The sequence below is a fragment of the Amblyomma americanum genome, chromosome 4, assembly GCF_052857255.1.
Source record: "Amblyomma americanum isolate KBUSLIRL-KWMA chromosome 4, ASM5285725v1, whole genome shotgun sequence".
Taxonomy (NCBI): Eukaryota; Metazoa; Arthropoda; class Arachnida; order Ixodida; family Ixodidae; genus Amblyomma; species Amblyomma americanum.
Genome location: NC_135500.1, coordinates 129948381 through 129975157, shown reverse-complemented (window position 1 = coordinate 129975157; position 26777 = coordinate 129948381). Strand labels below are relative to the sequence as shown.

The window sequence follows — 26777 nt, the reverse complement described above, 5'->3', positions numbered from 1 at the left end:
TACATATTCAGGATAGTGTTAACAGGGCCGTTGGTTCATCTTAAGCACAAAAGCCACCAACTTCAAGTTGCAGCAAAGAGACACCAGTAAAGACAAAAGCCATCACTGGTTTTCTGGGTTTTTTTCGGCATTCTTCGGTCTAACTTCAAATTGGTCTTTTCCAAATTTCTGATGCCTATCAATGCCTCAGTTAATTTCTTTCTTTGAGAACGAGACTGGCAGTGATGTAGGTATATTTTGCTGAAGATGTTGGCAGTCAGCAACTAATAGCACACTCTAAAATTCAACATGTGTTGAGTGGTATAAACATCAGTTAACAGTTAGCAATGCTCATTTTTGCTGGCTAGGTTGGGAACTGGTGACCTTTATATTCAGTCAGTCTACATTTTACTATTGAGTGAAAATAACTCTTAAACGTTGCTTTAAAGTTGTATCAGAGAACATACACATATATGCCTGTCACATATTTAATGGCTCAATTTTTATTTCATTTTATTGTGCGACATCACAGCTCTCATACTGGAAATCCAATTTTACAAATTCTGCTTGGGTGTTTGCTCGAGAAAATCAGACTATATGGTCATCATATCCTGTTTCCCTGACTATCAAAGTATTCTTTCCCAGCCTAAGCCAGGAGCCGTTGCCATGTAAACCCTCCAAATTGGTTCTTGCATTTCCTCTACCTGTAATCCAGTTTACTGGCTCCCACATCTCATTATGTTTATAGTAATGAGAAAGACATGTGTGGACTTTTATGCAATACAAAGGCACCCACTTTGTTTTGCACTCACAGCGACATCTGAGAATGCTTTGGAGTTGCACCGAGTATAAGCCAGCTTATTTTGTACATGGCAACAATAACATGGCCTTCAGCAGAACTTCCCATGCTTGTTTTCAGCGCTGTAGTCTGGTTTGTGGAACGGCAATATGAGCTCATGACGGAAAGCTAAAAGAGTACCTGTTGGCCCGCTGTCACTGTGCAGAACAAAGCCTTGCACTATAGCCAAGTGATGCACGTCTAAGCTCCTTTACAGCCACACAGTGCTATTTCTATTTTGGCTATATATTGGACTGAAAAAACAACAACAAAAAATAAGTCCCTATCGTTGCATTGTCACTGTTCTGTAAAATGCAGAATTGCTTTATTTCTTATAGGCATTTGCATTCGTGTTTGACAGCAGTGTGCAAAAATGTGAATTTTTAATGCATGCACAATTAACAGTCAGCTGACTCTAGGTAGCTGGGGAGGAGGTTGTTTACATATTAAAGTGAAACTACTGTGCAAATGCTTAAGAAAGACTGCAAGTGCAATTATTTTTTTCTCTGTCAGCAACGCAAAATACACTGCAGTATGCAATTTTGAATAACTGACTAAAATTTTTAAGTATGTAATCTTAACTACTTGAAAAATGTGATTAGCCCGGTTATAATTACGGACGGTTGTTAGCAGCCTGTACTGTGGCCTGACCCGATCGAGAATTCGCAATAAGAATCTCGTCGTTGTTCTGAAATCGTGAGGGGAGCGTACCTTTCAGAGCGTGCAGCCTTCCGTTATTTTGGCAAATCGTCGACCGTTGTGAAAACATAGCGACCGAACGATAAGGAGTACGCGACCGCGATGTGACGCGTTTTTCGGTCTCTTGGATAGAGATGGTCCACATAGCGTTTCCCACAACGTCGCTTCAGATGATCAGACTATCCTGCGATTCTGCAAAGTTTTTTCACGAATTGGTTCACAGCCGTTATAGTGGCGGCAGCACCGAGATCCATGCCATATCACAGCCGGCCACGATTGTATGTACCTTCGACGAAAATCCGGCTGAAAAAAAAAATAAAAATAACGTTGATGCAAGGGATGTCTCGAGTACGCCGCAATTAATACGGGTAATTTCTACTGCAGGATACCTGCGTGTTTTGCTACAAGCACATGTCTGCACCGCCGCACGACAGGCACTGCCTGGGCGCGCCAATCGGAATGCTGGGATCGTCCGGCTCGCTCGCAAGCGCCAAAGTGATCGTACAATATTTCCGTCCCACGGCCGCTCGCAGGCTGAAAACAGGCGGTCCGTTCGCCGAACGGGCCGAGCGAAAGCCGCTCAAAAACGATCGTACGACGGCCATAAGTCTCGAACTTTTCGTCCTATTATCGCCGCACATGAATACAATCCCCCTGATCGTATATAGGAAGCAGAATCTGCCATTACACGGTTGTCCACACCTTCGCATTTCTCGAGAACCGCCCGTTCCCGAGAGCTGGTTAGGCTGCAACAGCTCAAGGAATGCCTGCGGCGCATGACTCGACAATCCAGGCCAGACCAAGCCGAGAGTGTGCCGGTTTAAGCCATCTACCTTGGTTAAGCTTCCGCAATGCACCGTGCAGCTTTAGCTGCTGTCTCATTTACGCCGCGGCCACCAGTGGTGATTCTTCCAGCGTCTTGGCCAATCGGCGAAGAAATCCCAGAACCCCCTCAAATCGCTCAGGCTGACAGCGTACGTACTGCATTAGCCCCTGTTGGCCTTCGTCAGGCATTTAGTGACTGACGCTTTACCGAGCTCGGAAGCTCGTAGTGGGCGGATATCCCAACGAAACCGGCGTGAACGTTTTGCGCCGCCGCATTTGTTACCGCACTGAAGGAAGGGTTCTGACGCCAGCAACCGGACTTTAGGAATTCACTTTTTTTTCTTCTTCTGCATTGAATGAGTGATACTGTAGTCTTAACGAAAGTCGGTGTTTACCGAAACGTCATGGTCCTTGGCTGTGGCCGACCGACTGCGGGCATCCGCGCCTTGGTTTGACAGCGACCCGGAAGTTGGACGCTGCTGTGACCACCTCGAAGATTTGGCTAGCTCTTCCTTGAGCAGGTAGCCAGCTAAAGACTATGAGTGCGACGGATCAGCTATCGCACGTTGCGTACCACAGAATGCTGGAGGACCTATTGCAGGACACCGACGACAAGGATGACCTCAACCACAAGCAAAGTTGCATAGGTGATGGCGAATGTGATACCGCGCCCGATTACCTGGATGTGCAGCAAGCCGGCGATGAGCTCGTGCACAGCGGAGGCGATGTCGGAGCCGACGCAGCGGACGACGGGTTTGAAGTCTCCGGAAGCGTGGTAGCAGCGCGTCATGGGTCGGCGGTGAGCTGCTGCTGTGGTGACAACCGGGGCTTCAACTCCCGAGACACCCAGAGGGACGACATGTCCGGCGTAATGGTGGCCACAGGCGGTAGGTAAGTCGATCTCTACAGGCCACTCTACATGTCTCGTCTCGTCCTCTGTGTTCGTAAGCGCTTCTTAAATATGAAATGAACAACTGGGGCCAGATTACGCAACTGTCAATTAGGAAAATTGTCAAAAAGGTGTCAGTAAGCCTCGCTCCTATTGGTCGGTCGTGGCCGGCGGCCATTTTGCCTTTTTGCGTCATGGGTGGCTGCAGATTGCGTCACGGATGCGGCAGAAGTGGTGACGTTGCACACCTAATAATGCAGGCGCTAACTGACAGTTTTTTTGTGACAGTCTCGAGGCGGTCAATTTGACCGTTGCGTTTTTGACAGAAAATGGCGGCGGTGTACGTGGCGATACGACTGAGCCGGCTGCTCCAGCGTGAGAAACGGCGAAGGAGGGCGCACGAAGACGCGTTTGACTTGCCGGACGAGCTGTTTCGATGCATTCTCGACTGGAGAAGCTGACGGCAGTTCTTTGCTACCGGCGGCTTTCAAGCTGCCGTTGGTTACGAGGCGCACGTCGGCATCGCACAACCGATGGTTAGCACATGCGTGCGACAGGTATTGGAGGCAATCTACAAAGTTAGCGCACAGAGGGGGTGGGTTCCCGCGGTCACCTCTGTGCCACATAAATAAAACACGCTTATGATGGCAAAGCACTTTATTTTTCCCAGCAAATCGCACTTCGTGGTCGTCTTCTGTTCCCCAAGGGAAAAGAAACAGACAACCACACATGACGTACTGCAACACCTCACCTTTTGAAATTTTTGTGATCGATTGAAAGAGCCGAACAACACAGACTTCAACAAGTTGTCTTCGTCGATTTCTTACCAAGCGCCTCTTGCAAGTTCGCTCGGTAAGCACGTAGCCTTCACTGCATTCGTTGAAATTATTCTGCACACTTAGGTCAACCGCACAGTAGCTTGACTTCAGACGCCGCGTAAAAAAACAATAACACTTAACACAAAAACAATAACAATAACACGGCGTGGAATCGGCTGCTTTCGTGCAAAGCGGCTTGACGTTTTACCGCCGTCAGCAAAAGTTACCCACCAGGAAATTTAAAAGTACATCTTCGAACGCTTTTTGTTTTGCTTAATATTTTACAACTTTAAACACAAGGTTTCGGCAAAATAAAATATTAGTTACTTTTATTGCTGCGTATTTAAGTCTTTCTACAGAAATTTAGCAGACTGCCCCTCGCCGTGCAAATAAATGCTCTCGGAGCGCCGCCCTGCTCATCGTTTCGTCATTTTGACTTCACTGTCAATAAGCTTTGACAGAATTTGTGACAGTTGCGTAATACGGCCCCTGGTTTACGTAACAGATTTGTCTTTTAAATGGGCTCTGAAACACCTTCCGAGGAGAGAACATAAACTTGCTCAATCACTGCATTGTGTTGTCATGAACACCTGAGTCAAATAAGACACTTCTACAAGCAGCAGAGAGCCCAAAATCACGCGCGAAAGTTGGCGAGCCCTTCGCGGCGACTTTTTTATGCTCGCACCCTCCTCCGTCGCTCGCATCCACGTATACATGTTGAGAGATGGCTATTGGTTGGATTTCTTCAGACGTCAGGCAGCTACCGTGGCCGCGGCCAATAAGCCGCGTAGCTCCGGCGGGTCTGGAAGCTCTCCCCCGTAGGTGGGGCCGTCAGAGAGGAGCGACGACCTTCCAGTGTGCAAAAAGTGACGAGAGGAGAGGGAAAGGCGCGAACAGGCTGAAATTCAAATTTTGACTACAGATAACTGTTTCTACAAAGCGCATTAAAAAATTCTTCCTGGACAATATTCGTGCAGCGGCGTGCTTTAATATCCCAGGCATACGGCAACTTTATTAGAGCCCCTTTCAGAGCCCCTTAATTTAATAGGATGGATCACCACCAACTCGCCCAATCCTCATTTCTACTACACTTGTGACTTGGGTTAAGAAATCGTTATCAGTCGTCTGTTTCCTTCTTTTTATCATTACGTCGAAGTTTTGCCGCGAGCAACAAAAATATCGACGCCGTACAAGTGTATACCGTAAATAAAATTTAGTTGCTAGGAGAGAAGCGACATAAGGTGCAAGAAAGGTTAAATTACAGGGTATGACTGAATTCTGTCTGGCCAGAGGGAGACATAAGGAAAAACACGAACGCCGACCAGCTGAGTGAAAAAGATCGCGCCAGAAGAGTATCGGTGTTAGCATAAAATTCATTGTATTTCTTGCGCAGCGCACTCTAAGACGGGCGATGCATAGTACTCGCCGCACTGTTTGAAGCCTGCACGCATCAAGTTGGGCGAGTTGGTAATGGCTTCATTCATATCTCATCCATCTTTTCTAGTGAACTTGCAGACGCACATTACACAGACCAAGACAGTACAAGCGCTATCGACATCTGCCATGTCTTAAACGCTGCATTCGGCCACTGTTCTTCGGTTTCAGCGAAGCACCGGGGTACACTTTGAATGCCGACTCGTGGGTTCGCAGGAAACTTCCTTTTCGAAACGATCCCTTGCTTCCGAAAGGCTTCGAAACTATCCAAGCGCTTCATTTGCATTTGTGTCGAACGCAGTTACAGCTAGTGTTATCAGTGTGCCCCAATTATTTTTAGAGAATGTCGACGTTGACGCAAAACACTTGCCACCAACACGTAGGCATACTGTTGCGATGATGGCTGAATGGTCTGGACAGCTACTCTGAATGCAAAAAATGGAGCGCACAACATTTGGCGAAAAAAAAAAATAATAAATTCTCACGGGAATCCGCCTTTTTCACGACGCGACTGCGCATGCGCCCATCCCCTGGCGGCGGTGTCGCGAAACATATTGGAAGGGTCGCTCGGTCCACTCGAGACCGGTCGTGGAAGTGTAAACAAACCGGCTTCCTATACGCGGGGTGCGTTGCTGCAGCCGTCGGGCGTTCAGCGCGACGCATTTGGCGATACCTACGAAATGTGTTGCATACGGCAGCAATGCTCAATATGTAAAGGGAAGTAAACTCGGATTTTTTCGCTTTCCGAGTGCTTCCCGGGACAGCCTTCGACGCGAAGCGTGGATAAAAGCAGTTCGCCGGCTCGACGATCGTGCCGCCCTGGGGCACCGTCAAGCACGTCAAGACTGTGCGGGAATCACTTTGTGACAGGTGCGGACGAGGTACTGTGTTTAAAAGCGTGTGCAGTCTATCACGAAGTGTTTTATTCATGGGCAGGAAGGCCTCGAATGTCACCGCGGCACCCACACTTCGTTCCGACGCTTTTTGCTTTCTCAAGCAAGAAGGCCAAATGGGCAAGCGCTGTGAGCCGCTTTCAACGCGCGATGGAGCGGACAACGAAAAAGAAGCTACGAGAGCATTCACGCATGGTGCTAAAATTTTGTCATAATCTCGTAGAAGGGTCAGGGTTCGGGCTAGTGGGTAATCAGCATGAGGATTCATAGCGCACAGAATACACAGGACACAACACAAGCGCTTACTTCCACTGAAGGGTCTTTATTTGGCGCTGACAGCCTTATAAAGATCAGGTATTGCGCACGTACAAATAACTAACAATGATTATCTTGTCAAGGTCATGACGTGTCAAGGAAAGAAGAAAACCAAAACAATAAAAACATTAAAAAAATACAAAATAAAAACCTACCAAACAGTGCACAAGTTTCACACTTTCGCCCTCTGCCTTGCACCTAAGAAAGCTAAGTCTTTCATTGATAAAAACACCGAAGGATCACTGATACAATTTCCCAGTCCCTCTTTTGTATCAGTGATCCTTCGGTGTTTTTATCAATGAAAGACTTAGCTTTCTTAGGTGCAAGGCAGAGGGCGAAAGTGTGAAACTTGTGCACTGTTTGGTAGGTTTTTATTGTTGTATTTTTTATTTTTTAATGTTTTTATTGTTTTGGTTTTCTTCTTTCCTTGACACATCATGACCTTGACAAGATAATCATTGTTAGTTGTTTGTACGTGCGCAATACCTGACCTTTATAAGGCTGTCAGCGCCAAATAAAGACCATTCAGTGGAAGTAAGCGCTTGTGTTGTGTCCTGTGTATTCTGTGCGCTATGAATCCTCATGTCATAGTCTCCTATGGAAATTTCCTTGTTTATGCCTCTACACCCTGGCCAATCCCCCCGTGTGGCCATGTGCCATGTATTAAGAAGCAGAAGAAGGTGCGTTATGCGTGTGTTCGAATCATATCCATGATGAAGAGCTTTGCGTGGTATCGCCGGAATGGATTAATGTGCGCCTCTCGCGCTCGTCTTTATGGACGCGCATGCTTGTTTAACCTATGCAGCGGTGTGTTGTGGGAAAATACAGTGAAATGCTTGCAGAGCTGCTTTGTTGCGAGTACGCTTGTGCTTTTATAGCTCGTGTAGCTATTCGGCAGCGCTTGAGCACAACGATTGCTTGTGGAAACTGTTGTCCCCAGTCGTTTTCTGTACTACGGCGTGCACGATGTAGTATCCACCTTTCATGAATGGCGGGCATATACAGCGGAAAACGCCAACCTCACTGATCGGGGATATTTCATTGAACATTATGTTCCGAATGTAGCCTTCATCTCTGAAGCGGCGGCCCTTGCTAGCTGGTGTTCGCATCGCATGCCAGATGATCGGAGATACTGAAGAATTTGCTCTTCGGTGGGCACTACAGCCAGCCTCGGACTTTGCACCAAGCCATCAGTCAACCCTAGAAATCCTCCAGGTACCAGGTGCTGCCCAGGACACGCCATCGTTGACAGATTCCAACAAAACGTGCTCCGCAGCGGCACTCAGTCCGGCCGGGTTGGGCGCGCAGTACCCTACCAGTGAGCTTCCAGCGTTGTACGCGAGGTGGCAGCACAGGAAAATGAAAAAGGCGGATTGTGTCACCGATATCAGTGCCTTCTTTACCGTGGTTTCGTACGTCAGAGTGAGGTTGCCGAGAATGAGAGGTGAAAGCATTTTAATACGATAATACAGAATCTAGCTTTGCTAAATAGTGTCAGCGCATTATTAGCAGGCCTAATTCATATTCTTTTCACTCTAACTCGAATTGCGACCGATAGGTGGAGCAGTAGAGCAAGCGACTCTACTATAGAGGCTAGAAGGTTTAAACCTAGAAGGTTTTACCTTCTAGCCTCTATAACTCTACTCTGCTCGAGAAGACGGGCGATGCGCCCGGCTAAAACTCTTTTATCAGGCGCCTCTTCGCTGGTGTATCCGCACGCCCGCTCCGCCGCGCTGGCCGTAAAAACGCTCAGCTAAAACTATCTAATACTTTTCACGCTTCGAGAACACGCGAACGCACAGTACAGACGCGTCTGACACAACCGGTCACAGATAGCGATGACCTGCACTGGCCTTTCTGCCTTTTGGTGTCAGCATGGTAGACGTCATCGCCACCTGTAGTTTGACGCAGCCACTACCGCTGCCCTGAACAATGCGCCATCTCTTGTCAGTGTGCAAGCAGTCTCTAGCGAGTGTCACGGCCTTGTGGTGCTTCACCGTTTCCTAGCACTGCACGCAATTATCGCACCACGCCATTTGCTCGCTCCACGTCAGCATTGATTTGAATGCAGTTGAGCCCGAAGTTTTTCTGCCCTGTAAGAATTCGTTTGTCGCCGATATTTCGGTGTCGATTTCGCTTCTCGTTTTGCCGTCAACTTCGCTTTGATTTAAAGACGACGCTCTGTTGCAAATGCCGATAATGTAATCTAAATGCATTTGATGGTCAAAGCCGATAAATGCAACTCGCACGTCTGCTACGAAACGAAATCGAAGACAAGTGGTCAATTCGAGATAAGAAAGCAGACGCGATCAATTTAAGGCTGGCTATTCATATCGCACAAAACACTCGAACGTAGCGATAGCTAAATGGAAGCACTCTAACTACGGGCCAAATCGAGAAAGTTTGGTCCTAACCGTCAGCACCTTTGCCTGAAGCAATACTGAAGGAGACTAAATATCGCCGTACCGGTCCCCCCCCCCCCCCCCAAAAAAAAAAAAATGAAGGTTATGCATTCACTTTATTCACTGCGTATGGCTGGCGAAATTCACTCTTCGCGGTTTTGTTTGCTGGTTTTGTGCTATTTGTTTCGTCAGGTGGTCTTTAAGTTTTCTGTTTTGCAATAGCAATTGTCCCCCTTTCTGTAAATTTCGCTCATCTGGTTTTTCGAAATAGCTTCAAGTCCTCCCTTTTATGTTGGCATTAGTTGCCTATGTGCCATACAGCCCAACACACCACAGCTTTTGTACCGTTTGTTCTTTCGAAGTAAAAACAAACTACACAATGTGAAACCAGTTATAAGTGAATGGAAGTCCTGCACCCATCAGGAACGTTTTAAGGAAGTGGTTATCTGCCGTCTTCGTATAGGACACACGCACCTCACGCACAATTTCCTACTCGCAAAACAAGATCAGCCTGTTTGCGAAGAATGTGGAGACAAAGTTACGATTAATCATATTTTATTGTCTTGTGCCAAACTATAAAAACTAAGTAAAAAGGACTTTACTAAATTTTATACCGAATGCATTCCTTTTTATCCTGCACTGCTTTTAGGAGATGATGCAATTATTGATATATCATGTGTTTTTAGCTTTCTCAAAGGAACTGGATTTCTTAAGAGACTCTAGATTTTTTTCTTATCTACTGGTCTGTTTGTAATTGAGTACACCTCAACCACTTTCTCCTTCCTGAGGAAAAGGGCTGAGGTTGTTTTATCTGGTTGGTTAGGGGCCTCCAGTCCTTGCCCAGCCAAGGACAGGTGTTGAGGTTACCCGACCTCCTTTACAACTTTTAATCTTAGCCATTTATAGATATTGTTTTTGCTCTGAATACTGTGCAGAAGGCAATACCTTTTCAAGCTTTCTACCTAGCCATTAGATTTTATCTGTAAAAATCTGCATAAACCAATTCCTGATACTTTGAGTTTGGCGCATGATAGCCTTGGTTGCCTATTTGCCATACAGCCCAACACAACACGTTTGTTCTTTACCAATTTTCCCTAATTGCAAGCCTTTTTAAAGTTCGAAGTTTATTTGAAATGCAAGCGAGTCTACAGTTTCATACCTTTAAGGTACAGAAAGTTTTTCGAGGGTATTTGTGCTGAAGTGGGACTCCTTCTGATCAAACGAAGACATAAATGGCAGTTGTTGACAACAACAAAAACAACTGTGAAGGCAATGAATTCAAGCATGCAGATTAATAACTCCACTGATAACGCATTTTTCGGCATATCTGTAGAGGAAATTAAAATAGTTACAAAAACATAGCAAGAAAAGTTGATTATTTTTAATGTCGAATTTGGTATCATATAGTGCAGTGACTTTCAAATTTAATAAACCTCAAACCAACGGTGTGAGACCCAGAAAACATTTAGGATTAATTCCTTTGCTGTCGATTGAGCGTACCTCCGACAGCAGGATTAACTTGATGTTTTGGCACTGTGTTTATCAAAGCATGTTCCCTATGTGTGTATGCGCTGGATGTGCAGGGTACGTCTTCCCGCTACCGTGGATTCGCACCCGCTTCTCGTTCTCAGTGGGCACTATCTTCAAACATGCGACGATGGGCGCATGCGACTAGCCCTAATCTCCACGCCGCGCGAATTTGATTTTCACGCTGGGACCCAGTTTTGAGCTTCAAATGGAGTCTCTGTGACTGGCTTTCAACAGTACAATGCCTTAACGGCTTCTGGAAACGTGCTGCAGTGAGTCGAACCAGTCTAGTCTTAACCCGTAGCGCAGCTAGACTGAATAGCATAGGTGATAAGACAGCACTGGAGATCCCTGCTGCTTTGTATGGAGACAGTCTAGCAGGCATCGCTGGCAGTGCGCTTTCGTGTTCTTTTAAGAATTGTCTTTTCTTCACTTAACAGACTTCCATTCAGTGAGAGTAATGCATACTACCTCAAAACCGTCACTGAAGCTGCTTTCTATCCTTACCGAATTCACGCTTGATTTTCTGGTTTCGCATGCGATTTGAAGTCAACGGAAAGATTGTAGAGCGCACGGGAAACGTTGTTTTCTTCGCACCTAGTGATGACAAAAAAGTCTTGTGATCTGCGGTTATCTTTCTTTATAACGTCGAAAGAGGCCAGACGCACTGTGTAAAGGACATCAGCAGGCTTACGTAGATGTTCTCGACCTTGTTACTTGTGTATTCGGTTCGAATTGCAAGTCCCTGCTCTCAAGCTCTCCCTGCTTGCTCAAAGATCAAAGTCGAGGGAGGTTAATTTCGACAATAACTTAGTTTTGTAGCAGTGGTTACTCTTGGGCCCGTGTTTCCATTCCGTTTGCACACTTCCTAGCCAGAATTAGCACTGATTAATCACGGTGTCCGATAACCATGAGAGAAGCAAGAAACTCAACGAAATGATATCGCGAGTGAATGGCAAAAATGAAAACTGACCGCAGTAGCTTGCTTCATCATGAACTAATCACGCGCGCAACCTGCACGGCCTTCCTGATTTTTAATAATATAGCGCGAGCGTCGACCAAACCACTCGTCAGCGCCTTGTAACGGCGATAAGCGTGTAACACGGCGAGAGCTCGCGCATGCGCACGAAGGTAGAGCATCGTCTGCTATGCTGTGCCGATCATGAGGACACACGCCCTGCCACAATATCTGTTGGCACAAAACCGGCGGGCAGTAGAACACATGCGCATGTGACACTGAGACGTGCTTTCCCTCTTTTTTTTTTCCTATTACGGGAGGCCGCGTTGGCGAAGCACGGCTAAGATAAGAAAAAATAAAAGAAAAGAAATTCAGTAGCACGGGGAAACCATTGCCTGGAATGCGAACCTTCTGATTTGAGCAACACTCTGCGATATGGGAACACAATAAAGGGGCACCAACCAGCTCTTTAATCAGTCTTTCACTGTCTAGACGGTATAAAAAAAAGCATCGCAACTTTCAAACGTCTGTGTCACATCTTAGTCATGAACATGTGCCCTGCTGCCCGGCGGTTTTTTTAAGATATTGGGCAGGGCGTGTGTCCTCGTGAACGGAACAGCGCAGCAGACGACGCTCTCCCTTCGTGCGCGTGCGCGAATTCTCGCCGTGTTGCATGCTTATCGCCGTTATAAGGCGCTGACTAGCAGTTTTGCCGACGCTCGCGCTATATTATTAATGATCAAGAAGGCTGTGCATATTTATTATTTTGTAAATAGTTTTTGTCTATATTACCTCTCCCCCCCCCCCCCCTGTCCTCTATTCCTGTCCCCTCACCTCTTTCGTTTCATTTCTCCATTCTGCCTGCTATCCTTTATTTACGCTGCCCCAGCTCAGGTGCTTCAGTATCAATGGCAGATGCTGGGGCTAGCAAAACTCTTCTCCTTCCTTTTTATTATTATTTTAAAAAACCACTTACTACTACTACTACAGTAGCTAGATGATCGAACCGGTACAGCTTCGTGTCTAAGGAGGAGGAAACGCTGCAGAAGCGAGGCGCAGGAGGGGCTTTTTTTTCTTTTAGTTTCTTAACATATTTAACCATGTGATTCGCCTTATCCTTATTGAGAAATTTTAACAACGGAGAGAGTTACAGCATCGAGCCTCACGGGCTTCGAGGAAATCATTTCCGCGTGTGTTGTGTTAAACAGTGGCAGAATACGTTATTTTACACTGGACTGGCCCACATGTGTATTTTCGAGGCCATCTACGTTTATCACCAAACACTAACAGGATGTAGGTTAGAGAACTGCGCCCCGTAAAAGTCGGAGTCTTGGGATATGAAAACAGCGCCTGTGCTTATTTGTTAACAGTCGGCGACTTCCAGGAACGTGCGATCCTGATGACCCGCAATCACGATGCAGTGTTCTCTTGCCGACACCTAACTATTTATTTATTTTTATTTATTTATTTAAGATACCGTCAGGTTACAGATGTACGTTACAGAGGGGAGGGGCGGATACAGGTTATACAATGTCAAGACAGAAGGCTTATATAATAAATGTATGCAAAGTTCTAAAGAGAACAAGGAGGTACGAAATGTAATTTCTAGAAGGCGGTATTGGTGTCAAAAATATAACGAAATACAAAATGTAACAAGGAACACAGTACACAGTGAAGATAAACAAATGAAAAAGGGTTTAACACTAGGCAAAAAAGAAGCTCTGTAACGCGCATTTAAAGTTTTCTTCCCCAGTTATACTTGTTAGTGATGCAGAGAGGTTATTCCAGTATTGTGGCATCCTGTAGGGTACAGCACACTTTTAACGTCGACATGATATTTGAAGGAAAAACTCGTCACTACAGGCATCATTCTCGCGCTCTTGGAGTAACGCGGACGCCTAATGCTGTTCCCGTTCCCTCTCGCATTGCAGATTCCCCTGTCTTCACATCGGCCTGACGGGGCTCCGAGCCAGCAGGAGGTACTTCCTGGCCCTGGACTTTGTGGAAGTGGGTGGCGCCAGCGAAAACGGGCTCTCCCCTTATAATTACACCGGTACGCGAATGCAAAACTATTACACTGGACATTCACAGGATACCAATTATATGGTAACATCAGGGGTCCGACCCTGCCTAGACGCCAATTAGCCCTGCGGCAAAGTGTCGGCAAGCAGTGATGCTTGTGCGCAGAGGCGTCGACATGCTGGCGGCATAGCATTGTGGGTTCGCTGGCCTGCGATAGCATAACCATAAATGCCTATCAAGAGGCACCCCTCCCCACATGCGGCTGCCGATAGCGGCTGACGATAAGATCTTGCATGCGGTTACCTATGAGGCGGTGTTGCCTCAAGTGCTTGCGCATGTTCTGCTGGGTTTTCCTACTTTAAAAACCTCACCATTTTTTTTTTACAGCGATAGCTGTTGGCGACCGTCTCTGGTTTGCGCGACCGCCATCGGCGTCGTCGGCGTAACCGGTGGGTGAGTCAACGCACCCACCGGTCATTAACCCACTCACCTTATATCACGGTCAACCTTGGTCGCATAAGCCTATGGGTGGCTCTGTTTGTAACAACCGCCTGCCAATGCAGGGGCGCATCACTGAACCACTGCACTAGCTATCGCTGAATCTCGCGTTACACAGTCTAACCGTCCTGTGAGTTTTTTTCTGTGGTACTGTTCTTCCGCAGTGCTTTTTCCTTTTGCAGATGTTTTCCTGTACATCTTTTGCAATATAGTCAAACCCGGATGTATCGCTCTCGAAGAGGATCGTGAAATGATGCGATATGTAAAAATGGCAATAAGCTTATCTGTAACCCGGAAGTAACAATACATTGCACCCACTGTAGTGGCGAGCTTCTAGCAGTGACGTGCCGTCCGCCGTCGTGCTAAGCTTAACATGCTTCGAATCAAAGCCGCAATATTTGCTGCTTTGAAGCGAGCCACTGCCTGCCATAACATCTTTATCGTGTTGTCTGTTCACTACAAACAGAATAACCTCACCCGAATTAACGTACAGTTTGTTTCCGCAGCGCTTTCGGCAGCGTAGCTTCACCACATGACAATGACGTGGCGTGGAAAATGAGTACAAGGAATAGAAGGCCGCCCTCAAGCACATCCCACGTTCACGTCGTCATGCGATTTTGCAGCACCAGCGCTGGCGGCAGGTCCCCAAAGCCGCGCAGCCACTAGAAGAGCCACTTGCAGGGAAGCGGGGCGCCGTTGATATGTCTAATTTTCCGCTGAACGCGAGTTTGATGAACGTGAATAGGGCTATAAGTTTGCATGGGATATGCAAGGGGGGGGGGGGGGGGGGTGTTTTGACTCTTCGATATAGACAATAAGTCGACATATCCGAGGTCTAGCAGTGTGAAATCCTTGTTCCGTCCCATTCTGGTGCAGAGCCGTACTACGCTCCGCGGCCGAACAACCTGCCAGGGAAGCAGTGGATGAGCGGCGTGCTCTACTTCAGCCTCAACTCAATCGCGAACGGCCGGCTGCAGGAGGGCGGCGTAAGTGACGCACAGATGACTCCTAGCAAGCATGTAGAATAGCCGAGTGTTGCTGCATTTCTGAAAACAAAAAGAGAGCGGAATAAAGCTGGAGCTTCAGAGGCGTGTGCTTTGGACCATCACTTCTCATTCTCAAACTTTCTCAAACCAAGAGCCCAGCAGAGGGTGCTTAGTTCGGAGGCCCAAGAAGTATACAACATCATGGCCATTACCATATCTGCCGTGCCATACGTAGTATGAGACAGTGTATACACTAGGACATGTGGGGGCTTGCAAGGAAGGATAAGCGTCCCGGACGTTTTGCCCGTGATTGCTCTGTCCGAGCTTTGATCCCATCTTCTTTGTCCGGCAGACCACACTGGAGGTTGGCGGCGAGTACGAGCCCACTCTGCGCCTGCTAGAGCTCCGCGACGACCAGTGGCCCTCGGGAAGCTCGGCCATGCGTTTTCCGCTGCGGGGCACCGCCTTCCTCGTGGTCTCCCTCAGCAGTGAGGTACTCACTTGAGTGATGGACGTCCGTCACGTACCTTTCACGCCACAAATGGTTCCGGGTGGTGGTGGTGAAAATCATTTAATAATATTTGCAGAGAGGTTGAGAGGAAAGCAGCCTGTAGTGGACCGCTCCCCTTACAGTACTAGGTGGAGTCCTTTATTCAGGGACCCCACTGGTCTGGACCGCCAGGTCCAGGCCGCCGAGCAGGGCAGCCTCCCAGTCCTCTCGGGTACGGGAATGGGTTAGGGGTGGAAGGGAAGGATTTTGCTGGCGTGCCCAGACCATGTGGAAGGCGTCAGCCACCTCCCCACAGAAAGAGCAGAGGCCAGAGAAGGATATTTCAGTACTGCCGGACACAGTAGAGTGTTAGTAAGGAGTCTAAGAAGTATTCTTTCGCCCGCTTTCCCTAGGCCCTTGATAGGAGCCGGGTACTGACGGTGCGAGTCCCGGTAATAAGCGGATATATCTTTGAATGTTAAAAGAAGACAGGTGTCCTGATCCAGATCGCTATGGTCTACATCGGGGGCCCGGTTAGTGAGGGCGCGGGCGGCCGTGTTGGCGGCCGAGTTCCCTGGTAAATCCTGGTGACCTGCAATCTAAATGTGAAATCGGATCGTGGGGTCTTGATCCCGACGATATGTCGTGATGGTAGCCAGTTTAACTTGGCTACAACTGTTAGTGGGAGCAGGCCGCTCGCTGTAGCCTCGAATCTTTCTTAGTGTTCTCCAAGTTCTATCCAGGGTATCTTTAAGCTCGTTAGGACGACCACATTGCGAGCTGTTTTTACATGATGAAAGCTGAGAGCGCGAACAGTTTAAACTAAAAAGAAAGGAAACACACGCAGTTGTTGTTGGCCTCTGGTGGAAAGGCACGTTACCCACAGTGGGGAATTGGTCAGGCTGTCTTGCACATTGTCCTCGCAGCTCAACAGATTGTGCTCTTTGTTGTCTTCGTGTTTTTTTGTGTGTGGTCAATCGTATGTCCTGCGTAAGTGTCCGTTTATCGCGGCAAATCGAGTTGTGTGTGTTGCGCTCTGACTTAGCGCAAAACCTAGGTAAAACCCTATAATCTATGGTTCGCGCCTTTGGCCACAGGTATGACGCGTAGTGAAGTGCATACTTAGGCTGTGACAATAAATCCGGTATATATATGGTGTGCACACATGGAAAGGGTACAAAATCAAAGCTTGTGCATGGGCCATTCCACCGTTCTACAAAGCACTTTTCCGCAGGTTCGCACGAGCAGAACGGCTCTGGCCAACGAGTTCCTGCTCGTCAGAAGGTCCGAGATGACTAGGTGAGTTAATAATAATAATAATTGGTGTTTGGGGAAAGGAAATGGCGCAGTATCTGTCTCATATATCGTTGGACACCTGAACCGCGCCGTAAGGGAAGGGTAAAGGAGGGAGTGAAAGAAGAAAGGAAGAGAGAGGTGCCGTAGTGGAGGGCTCCGGAATAATTTCGACCACCTGGGGATCTTTAACGTGCACTGACATCGCACAGCACACGGGCGCCTTAGCGTTTTTCCTCCATAAAAACGCAGCCGCCGCGGTCGGGTTCGAACCCGGGAACTCCGGATCAGTAGTCGAGCGCCCTAACCACTGAGCCACTGCGGCGGGTCAATAGGTGAGTTCCCATTTCTAATTCTACGGCATAGCTATTCAAGACTGAAATTTCATTATCAGTGAGGCTCACGCAAACGAAGAAATTACGCGCTACTGAGGCGACCGCTATCCACAGGTTGCGGTGGCTCAGTGGCTGCGCCGTTCTTCCGCAGAACCCCAAGTCGTGGGTTAGACCACTTCACTTCAGTAGAAATGCCCGTGTACAGAGACTTAGACGAACCCAAGTGATCAAAATTTATCCCAATCTTTACTGTAAAGCATCTCTCATAGCCGGCAGTGTTGTTTCGGCACGTAGATATTCATCAGTTGATTCAAATGTTTTTCCCTCTCGACTAGTGTTATCGTATAGTTCCACTACCTACTGTCCGCTTCTGAGCTGGCTGGCTGTGCCCGTTTGTCACACCCGGACTTAAGCTTATCTGCTGAATTTTTGTTTGCTTAATTTATGAGGGCTCAGTAACTGCAGTGGTGCACATTTAGCGGTCCATTGTCTCTGCCTACAGCATTCCCGGTCGACAACTTTCTCATTCAGCGGGGACGACTGAACGGCACTCCTGTCAAGTGCCGTTCGGAAGAGGGGACTCCTTTCACCGCATGGCACCCCATTTAATTTGATTTTATTAGTTGAATTGCGTGCTAGGGACAGCGCATCCATGCGTATCTGCGTTCGTTAAGTTGGGAATTTTACTAAACAGCGCAGTTTCGTAAAATGAATGCTCGGTCACATAATCCTATTAAGCTAATGTGGCACCGACAACACTGCATATTTCCACCTTCTTTTTTTTTTTGTCTATTTCGTCCACCAATAGACTGTCTCCAAAAACATTCCAGACACGGCAACTCAGTGCTCTTTCCTTCTCTGTCTCTCCATAATCCCTTCAATGGGGCTTCCGTCACCAGAAGTCCTTGCGCCTCTCAGCGCCAGCAGCAACAGCCTCATGAGCAGCACCAGCCGCAAGATTCTTTCCGAAAGAGCCCTCCCTCGCGGGGCGTATTTCTGGAGCCGTCTGCCGCGTCACCAACTACGCTGCAGCAGCCCGACTGGCGGAGGCTGCTAGAACTACGTGCGGGAAGTCGGCAGGTCGCCACCGCCGCAGCCAGTAGGTCGCTACTTGCGGGGAGCGGAGAATCAAGGTCACACGGTCTGCAGGTAAGTGCTGAGCGAGGTGTGCAACTTAGATCATTGTCAGCATACACTGCAAGAAGCAAATTTTTCTCAGTCTATAGCGTGCATAACATGGAAATACATACAAAAAAGACTGTATTTTGGAGCGGCAGTGAAAAATAATAGCCTCTCCCGCACCACTACTGTATCGCGGGTGCAGCGGCAGTGAGTAACAATTGCGAAAGAAAACAATAAGCGCCCATGGACCACATTGGATATGGGTCCTTGGCTTTGAGGGTATTGTTCATTCAGCCGTCCACACCTACACTTCCAAATAATTTTACTGAATTTTATAATAAATGCATTCCTTTTCATCCAGCACTGCTTTTAGGAGACGATGCAATTGTTAATATATCATGTGTTTTTAGCTTTCTTAACGAAACGGGATTTCTCAAGAGACTCTAAATTTTTCCCCACTGGTTTGTTTGAATTTTAGTACTCCTCAGCCAATTTCTCAGGCCTGAGAAGGAAGCTGAGGATATTATTTTGACTGGTTGGGAGCCTCGATGTCCTTCCGCAGCCAAGGAATGCTACTGAGGTTACCCGGCCCTCTTTAAAGCTTTTACTTGTAGCCATTTATAAAATTTGTGTATGTGTTCACTGGGTAATATTAATGTTTGAGGGCCGCTAGAGCAAAGATTATTCTTGCATTTCTATAATATTCAACAAATGAATTTTCCTATACCTTGTTCCTGGCGCATGATGGCCTCAGTTGCCTATGTGCCATAAAACACAACACAACACAACACCTACACTTCCGCCTGAAGTGTGTATACATGAATATATACTCTAACCCTAATTCGTCACTTGGTTCTCGACCGGTGCGTTCAGCCGCTGTGGTTCGCGCTGCAGGCATTGCCGACGGCCCAAGAACTGCTGTCCACGAGCAGCGGGGCCGTGTACTCCAAGCCCGTGGTGCACGACCACTTCTCAGGCGGCGTGTGGAAGTCCCTGCCCGCCCAGCCATCGGCGCAGCTGCCTCACCAGCACTGCCACCAGCACGGCCACCAGCACCCGGTCGGCGCCGGAGCATGGCACTCTTCCACGGCTAGGCACAACCCCTTGGCACCGGGGGCTCACATGGAAATGGGCGCCGCCCCGCTACAGGGAATACAGCATGGTCGGGAGGTGCGATGAATTGCTATGGTTTAGGCTGATAGAATTCGGCGTGGATTTAAGGTTCTCGTTGTGCAGAAAATCGGGCGTCGTCGTCCGCGTTGAGCGAAAAACACCCAGAGAAGCAACTTAGGTGGACTACCTAGGTCACGCGATCTTGTCGCGTCATCACAAGCTACCCACTGGACTGTGAGCAAAGTGACCACCATGGCACGTGGCAGTTAAATTAATGGTTGATAGCGAGAGGTTGCTCGGGAAGATAAACTTGGGCCGCACAAGATGCGCACCGGTGGCAGCACCTGCCATCGCAGGGCAGTGGCTCATCGCTTAACCGCTGCACCACTTCAGCAAAACTGGCATGAGGACTCCTTACTCCTAGGGGTCTATGAATGTAGACGTTGAGAATGACCAATTCCGCATATATGGGCATGGACCCATTAACTCTATCGCTTCATATTCCCTTAAGGCGGCACATAAGCGCCCCCTTCAATTTTTTTTCATTCGTAGGTTACCCGTTCACCCGCCGCGGTGGCTCAGTGGTTACGGCGCTCGACTACTGATCCGGAGTGACCGGGTTCGAACCCGACCGCGGCGGCTGCGTTTTTATGTAGGAAAAACGCTAAGGCGCCCGTGTGCTGTGCGATGTCACTGCACGTTAAAGATCCCCAGGTGGTCGAAATTATTCCGGAGCCCTCCACTACGGCACCTCTTCTTCCTTTCTTCTTTCACTCTTTCCTTTATCCCTTCCCTTACGGTGCGGTTCAGGTGTCCAACGATATATGAGACAGATACTGCGCCATTTGCTTTCCCCCAAAACCTATTATTATTATTATTATTATTATTATTATTATTATTATTATTATTATTATTATTATTATTATTATTATTATTATTATTATTATTATTACCCGTTCGTTTTGAGCATACCGTTCTGAAAGCTCTTCGACCTTCAGAGGGACCGTAAACAGTTCAGGACTTGTCTTTAACAGATTGCAAGCGGCAGCTATAGTGCTTTACCTCGTGGATCTCGATAAGCACCCATGCCTGCGTGTGAGTGCCATAAAGTTCGTTTCACCCGGAGCACTCGTCCCATGCTTTCACCCTCAAGGAAGCAAAGCTGCTCTTGCGGATGTGAAACCACTGCGCATCCATTTTAACAAATATGAGTAAGGCTGTGAGTTCGGGTCAGCAGTAGACTGTTTACGGCGCCTGCCCGAATAGAATTTGGTAAGTTGAGGTACGCAGCTCCCAGGCGCTTCATTAGCCGGAATGCAGGTAGCAGGAATGCAGAAGAACCGCTTTTAGTTTCCTTGGCTGCCACCACACGGTCCATGACATTGAACGTTCAGAAATAGCGCGCTGACATCATCCCTGACGTAAGAAAGGAAATGAATATATATTCTCCCAATGAAATGCTATATGCCACTAGGCTTAGCAGCACTGACTGGGCGCTATCCCTTATTCGTGATTATTGTCCGCAGTACAAGAGCACTTGTCTGAAGTGTCCTGACTGGGTCTGTAGAGCTTGCGTTCCAGCGAGATTTCTTGAAATCTTGCGCACTCCGTCTTAACGGCCAGCCACCCTTGTTATTCTAGAGTCCCACTCACTCTGCTTTCACCTTTGCCATGTACGTTGACCCGCGGACGTCGGCACGCAGGCGTTCTCGTCTCTGCTGCACCAGCGTCAGCAGCGCAGCATTTCCCCGCAGCAGCCGAGGTCCGTGCCATCGAACTTCGCCAACGGCGCGCGAAGTGGTGCCGTGTTCCAGCCTGCGGCCGACCACCGCCCCGTGCTTCCGCCGTTCTGTCCGACGGCCGCGACTGCGCATGCGCTGCAAGAGTGCTGGACCCGCAGCGCGCCGCGCACCGCGGCCACGGCAGCTATGATGCGCCTCAACTACGACCTGCTGCCGGCCAGCTACCTGCAATGGTTGGCACTCGCCAAGAACAGCATGGCCAGGCCGTCTACGACTGCAGCATCCGGTACGCGCGTTCCCGAGTATGGTGCAGCGGCGGAATCACTGTTTCAGCCGAGGTGGCTGGCTGCTTCCTTAAAATTTTTTATTTAGACAGCCTATAGACTTTGCATATACTTTTGTCTAAAGTCTATAGACTGGTTATAGTCTACAGCTTAAAGGGACACTGAGGAGAACTCTATCAATTTTTTTTGTTAGCAAAATCTGATAGTTCGGCATTTCATGGCTTTGTTGCCGCTTGCCCGGGCGCGAGAGATGGATTTATTTCAAAGAAATTTGGATTCGAAGTTGAAAAAGTTTTTCCCGCCGCTCTGATTCAAACTCAGGGAACTCTTATGACGTCACAGAACGGAGTGACGTGAAACGTGACGTAAACGCAGACTCCGTGATTTCTGACGGCTAGCGGTGCTGTGCGCAACCTTCCTTTGCCAGCCTCAGACATTCTTGGCGTCCATGAAGTAAGGAAATTTCCTCCAAGGTGGCGCCTCTTGTCCTAGGAAGTCATCACGCTTGTACTTGCAAGATTGGCCTGTGGCGGCGATACCTGTATTTTGGTTCTTGCTATTTTCTACATTACAAGAGCTTTGTTTTCAGGAAGAGCGGCGGTTTTGGGATCAGGAGCTGCTATTTTATCGATACAAGCCAACTTGAATTTCTCCTCAGTGTCCCTTTAAGGACAACGCAGCGAGCTATGGAAAGAAAAATTGTAGCTGTATACGTTAAGAGACCAAAAGCGGGCAGAGTAGGTGAGGGAACAACCGCGGGTTAATGACATCCTAGTCGAAAGAACGGAGTTAATTGGAGACATGGGAGAGGCCTTTTCCCTGAAGTGGGCGTATTTAGGAGGATGATGACTGTGATGATGAGACAAATCTTACAGAAGTCTACAGGCAATACAAATCCTATACAGTATATAGGCAATCTATAGATTTTTCTCCATACGCTTTCAGAATTTCGTCGATAGACTGTGAATAGACAAATATCTACAATAAGGCAATAGTATATAGCGTGTCTATAGACCACTTTTATAAGGGCTGTCCTTAAGCGCTACTGATCTCGGCGCCGCAAGTTTAACATGCATGGTTACTTGCGCCCAATAACGAGCATGGACCTCAACCTGTCTCACTGGTAGACATTGAGCGGTTAACGATAAAGTGTGCGGGCTATACGAATGGCGCCTCTTCCGTAGCCTGGACCGCTGCCCTGGACCACGACCAGCAGCCACAGCATCAGCCCAAGCAGGACCTGGGCGTGCAGGCAGCTTGCTTCACCACGCCGCCTGGGGAGGAGGAGCCTGAGCAGGACAGCGGGGACACAGTGCGCTCGAGCTCCGCCTCCCCCGTGGCGCCGTTCAGCGCGCCTCGTCCGGCCATGTATTATTCGTCCTCGCCTGCCAGCACCTTGTCGCCGCCTTGAAGCAGCATGCCCGTCCAGTTTTCGAGCGTTTTTATGCATTTATAATGTTAATATAAAACAACTAAACTTGTTCCTCGTTTACAAGATCAAAAAAGATGCCTTTGTTACTTAACGAACCTCCAACACAAAACGCCTACGTTTGTTTCCTGCGCTGGTTTTTGTTGCTTTCATGTTATCTCTTGCACATGCACGAAAGAAATCCGCGGAGTCAGCTTTTAGGTGGATTTTACCCTTTAATGCATTCCCTTCAGTCCAGATGCCTCTCTACCGACGCGCATTTCGTGATATTTGGTTTGGCTCGAAGACGGTGGCATCTTACCCTGATGCATGCCTCTGCGTTTCAGAACATGCGCAGCCGCATAGATTTTTACTTACCCACTTTAGAAGCCGGCGAGCTACGCTCAGCAATTGCATCGTGTTTAAGTGATGTATCTGGCACTGCATGAGTAAAGTGTGACCGAATGATCACACTTCATCCTAGACGTGAAAAACCGTGCCTAATAAACCTTGTAATTGGACAGTGATTGCACATTTGCTTGGAGCTTGGTGCAAGCCATCGTCCGTTATCAGACGAGTCCGAAACCTATAAAGTTGGCGGAGAGCCCGAGTTAAAGAGTAGTAGCCAGAGAAGAGAGAGAGATGCCGCTTATTAAAGAGCGGGGATGTTAGCTTTCATAGAAGCCCATACGTTCAAAACACAACTCGCGGTGAAGTGAGTGAATAACTAAAATTTGATGGCACAATGGGTGAGGTGCGTTTCCAATGTCAACGCAAAGGATCATGGGAAGAGTCTTCTGCTACCACTACTTCTAGTTCCAACATTGTCTGCTGGCTTGCTTCATGGACGTCGCTGTGTTAATATCGCATGTTCTACTCGTTTACTTAAACTGAACCATCGCCTATTGTACAGCCTTTACATGCTGTGAGAAAAATACTTCTACCATCTACTAAACTTTGCACGTTTCAGCACTTTGCAGAGTGGCGGCAAAAATAATGACCGACGCGTTAAACTAATACAAACGCGCGTGAAACTGACTAGCGCATATGCAGAACAGCCACCCTATGCCGGCATACTGAACACGACAGACCACGCTTACCTTTCGGGATTGTCTATTTCTGTACACAGGACACGCAGCACGCGCTGATCTTACGGTGTCGCAGCACAGATAAGTAAACGATGCCGGTATGCACGGTAACTGCATGCAAGGGGCAGTGTATCGGTGAAGATTGGAACCGGAATTAGCTTGCAGACGATTTTCCCATGACACTTCGCGTTGGCTTCAGAAGCTCACCTCACTATAACATGACGTCATAGCCACGTGTTGTTTGGCGGAAAATGAAATCCTCTGCCTCGAGGCTCAGCGCAACGCACGAGACAATGACGAAAAAAAAAAAAAGAAACACGAGTTCTTGCCACCGACGCTATATTTAATATTTTTGTATCTTTTCCTTCGTCCTCGACTCGTGTGTCGCATTAAATTTCAAAGAGTTGCGGAACAATAGGCGCAGTTGTTTGCCTTCATGACGGAAAGGTAGTTCCAAGGGATTGACTCCCCGTGTGGGAGTCTCTCTAGAGCAGGCTAGAGGAATCTGCTGAGAAAATTGTCTTGATCGAGTTTTGCGGAGATAAAAAGTAGTGGTGAAAATTTTCATTGAAAGTAAATAAAAGACTAAAACCACAACAAACAATTCAGACTCGGAATAATGACACAAGACGTTGCTTAACAACCGATGAGTATTAGCTAGTTGCCCGCTCTGCATAAATAACATGATTGGTGTAATTAGTGCTGTCCTCTACTAGTGCAATTAGGCCTGCCTTTAGAACATATGGACAGACATTTTCATTAATAGGACCAAAAGCCACTTGGACCAAACGAAACACACAATCAAGCGCTCACACAATTGGCAAGCAAGAGAAGATAAGGGAGAGTGATTAAGTGCGAATAGTGATTGCAGTCACAGGAAAGGTTTAGGCACACTCGCTCAGAAAAAGCTACGAATAGCATACCACAGCATCATTGCGACTGTACACTCTAACACTAATACGCCTATATCGGAGTAAAAAGGGGGTATGTCGTTCTCAAGCGCGCTGCTTTTTTATAAAAAGATAGTGCCCTAGAGGGCATCTTACTCCTTTTTTTACTCCATCTGTTGAGAGTGTAGTAACTCTAGCATGGCAGCGTGATGCCAGTGGAGCAGTTCTCTGACACTCAATTGCCTACGGAGCACGAGCACCACGGGACCAATATTCGTCATCGGCCATGAAATTCGCACATCGGCAGGTGGGGCAGTGACGGCACCAGGCCGCAGCATTTCCACTGGCTGAAGGGATGCTACGTCAATCAATAGCTGGTAATGCTATCGCATTGCCCACACATAATGGAGTTATGTGTCCCCGTGAATTTTTTGCGTGTCGGGTGTCGAGCGAAGCCGCACAGGCGAGGTTTCTCGCTGATCCACCACATTTTGGATGGACAATAGTTGACCGTCACACACGGCTTCTGTGACCTGCACAAACGAATGTCAGTAAGAAGGATACCTTGGTGAGAAGGCTGTTTTCGCTAAAACTTGCCCATGCGCCGTCGGGTTCTTGGTAAACGGTAAAAGTCAATCATATTACGATGCACTATTTGTGGGAGACTCCTCTGGACGAAAAACGAAATTTTACTGATCCGGAGTTCCCGGGTTTGAACCCGACCGCGGCGGCTGCGTTTTTAAGGAGGCAAAACGCTAAGGCGCCCGTGTGCGGTGCGATGTCAGTGCACGTTAAAGATCCCCAGGTGGTCGAAATTATGCCGCAGCCCTCCACTAGGGCACCTCTTTCTTGCTTTCTTCTTGCACTCCCTCCTTTACCCCTTCCCTTACGGCGCGGTTCAGGTGGCCGGTGACATATGAGAGATACTGCGCCATTTCCTTTCCCCCAAAACCAATTATTATTATTATTATTATTATTATTATTATTATTATTATTATTATTATTATTATTATTATTATTATTATTATTACGCACATGCAAACCTTCGAGAGAGTATCTTTTCTTTGAAGTGCTGTGTGAGTGAAAGTAGCCATGTATAAGTAATCATTTACTTTTCACAAAAATCGTTAGGGCTACTGTAGGCTTAGGTACTGCCATGTAGAAGAAGCTCATCGCACAGCGCGCTACGGTGAAACGTTAGAAAAGCACAAACCGACATCTTGACTCTTCACATCTCTTCCTTGTCTGATACTGTTCGTTGTAAACTGAACGTGGGTGCTGCTTAAATACATCTATTACAATCGCAACAGAAAATGAGCTCGGGATGACATGAAGCAAGGTTTAATCATTGACAGGAGAGGAACTGTCTACTGGCGACATTATCTAAATCTTCATAGGCTCCTTAAACATCTCAGGTAGACGAGGAAAGCTCAAGGCCCCCGCGCTATATTTGTTCTGGAAGCATATGGCCTAAATATCCCAATAATTTTCTTCACGGGTCCTTTTTCACAAAGTTGCTTTTTGTTGTAGCACAAAGCTGGTGCAGCATTCCAAATTTGGCGCGTTTCGATGGAGGCGAAACGAAAAAGGCGTTCGTAATAATAATAATTGGTTTTTGGGGAAAGGAAATGGCGCAGTATCTGTCTCATATGTCGTTGGACACCTGAACCGCGCCCGTATGCTGTGCGATATCAGTGCACGTTAAATATCTCCAGGTGGTCGAAATTATTCCGGAGCCCTCCACTACGGCACCTCTTACTTCCTTTCCTCGTTCACTCTCTCCTTTATCCTTTACCTTATGGCGCGGTTATGGTGTCCAACGATATATGAGACAGATACTACGCCATTTCCTTTCCCCCAAAACCAATTATTAATTATTATTATTAGTAGCAGTAAGCGACAACAAAACTGCCATTCAAAATTTTGGAA

General features: G+C 47.6%; 1 protein-coding gene across 1 annotated transcript; it reads left to right on the top strand.

Annotated features, from left to right (window-relative positions):
• The first annotated feature begins 2547 nt into the window (after positions 1–2547).
• LOC144130368 (uncharacterized) lies at positions 2548–22977 on the top strand. Its single transcript, XM_077664294.1, has 9 exons — positions 2548–3232; positions 13509–13630; positions 14974–15083; positions 15436–15576; positions 16808–16872; positions 18101–18350; positions 19218–19493; positions 21140–21464; positions 22647–22977. Exons 1-9 carry the CDS (start codon positions 2880–2882, stop codon positions 22871–22873), a joined length of 1869 nt encoding a protein of 622 aa, XP_077520420.1. The 5' UTR covers positions 2548–2879; the 3' UTR covers positions 22874–22977.
• Positions 22978–26777: the final 3800 nt, after the last annotated feature.

Coding starts and splice junctions, on each gene's coding strand:
- LOC144130368 (XM_077664294.1), top strand. CDS start 2,880: ATGAGTGCGACGGATCAGCTATCGCACGTTGCGTACCACAGAATGCTG. Junction 13,631..14,973: donor CTCCCCTTATAATTACACCG/GTACGCGAATGC, acceptor ATTCTGGTGCAG/AGCCGTACTACGCTCCGCGG. Junction 19,494..21,139: donor GAATACAGCATGGTCGGGAG/GTGCGATGAATT, acceptor GTCGGCACGCAG/GCGTTCTCGTCTCTGCTGCA.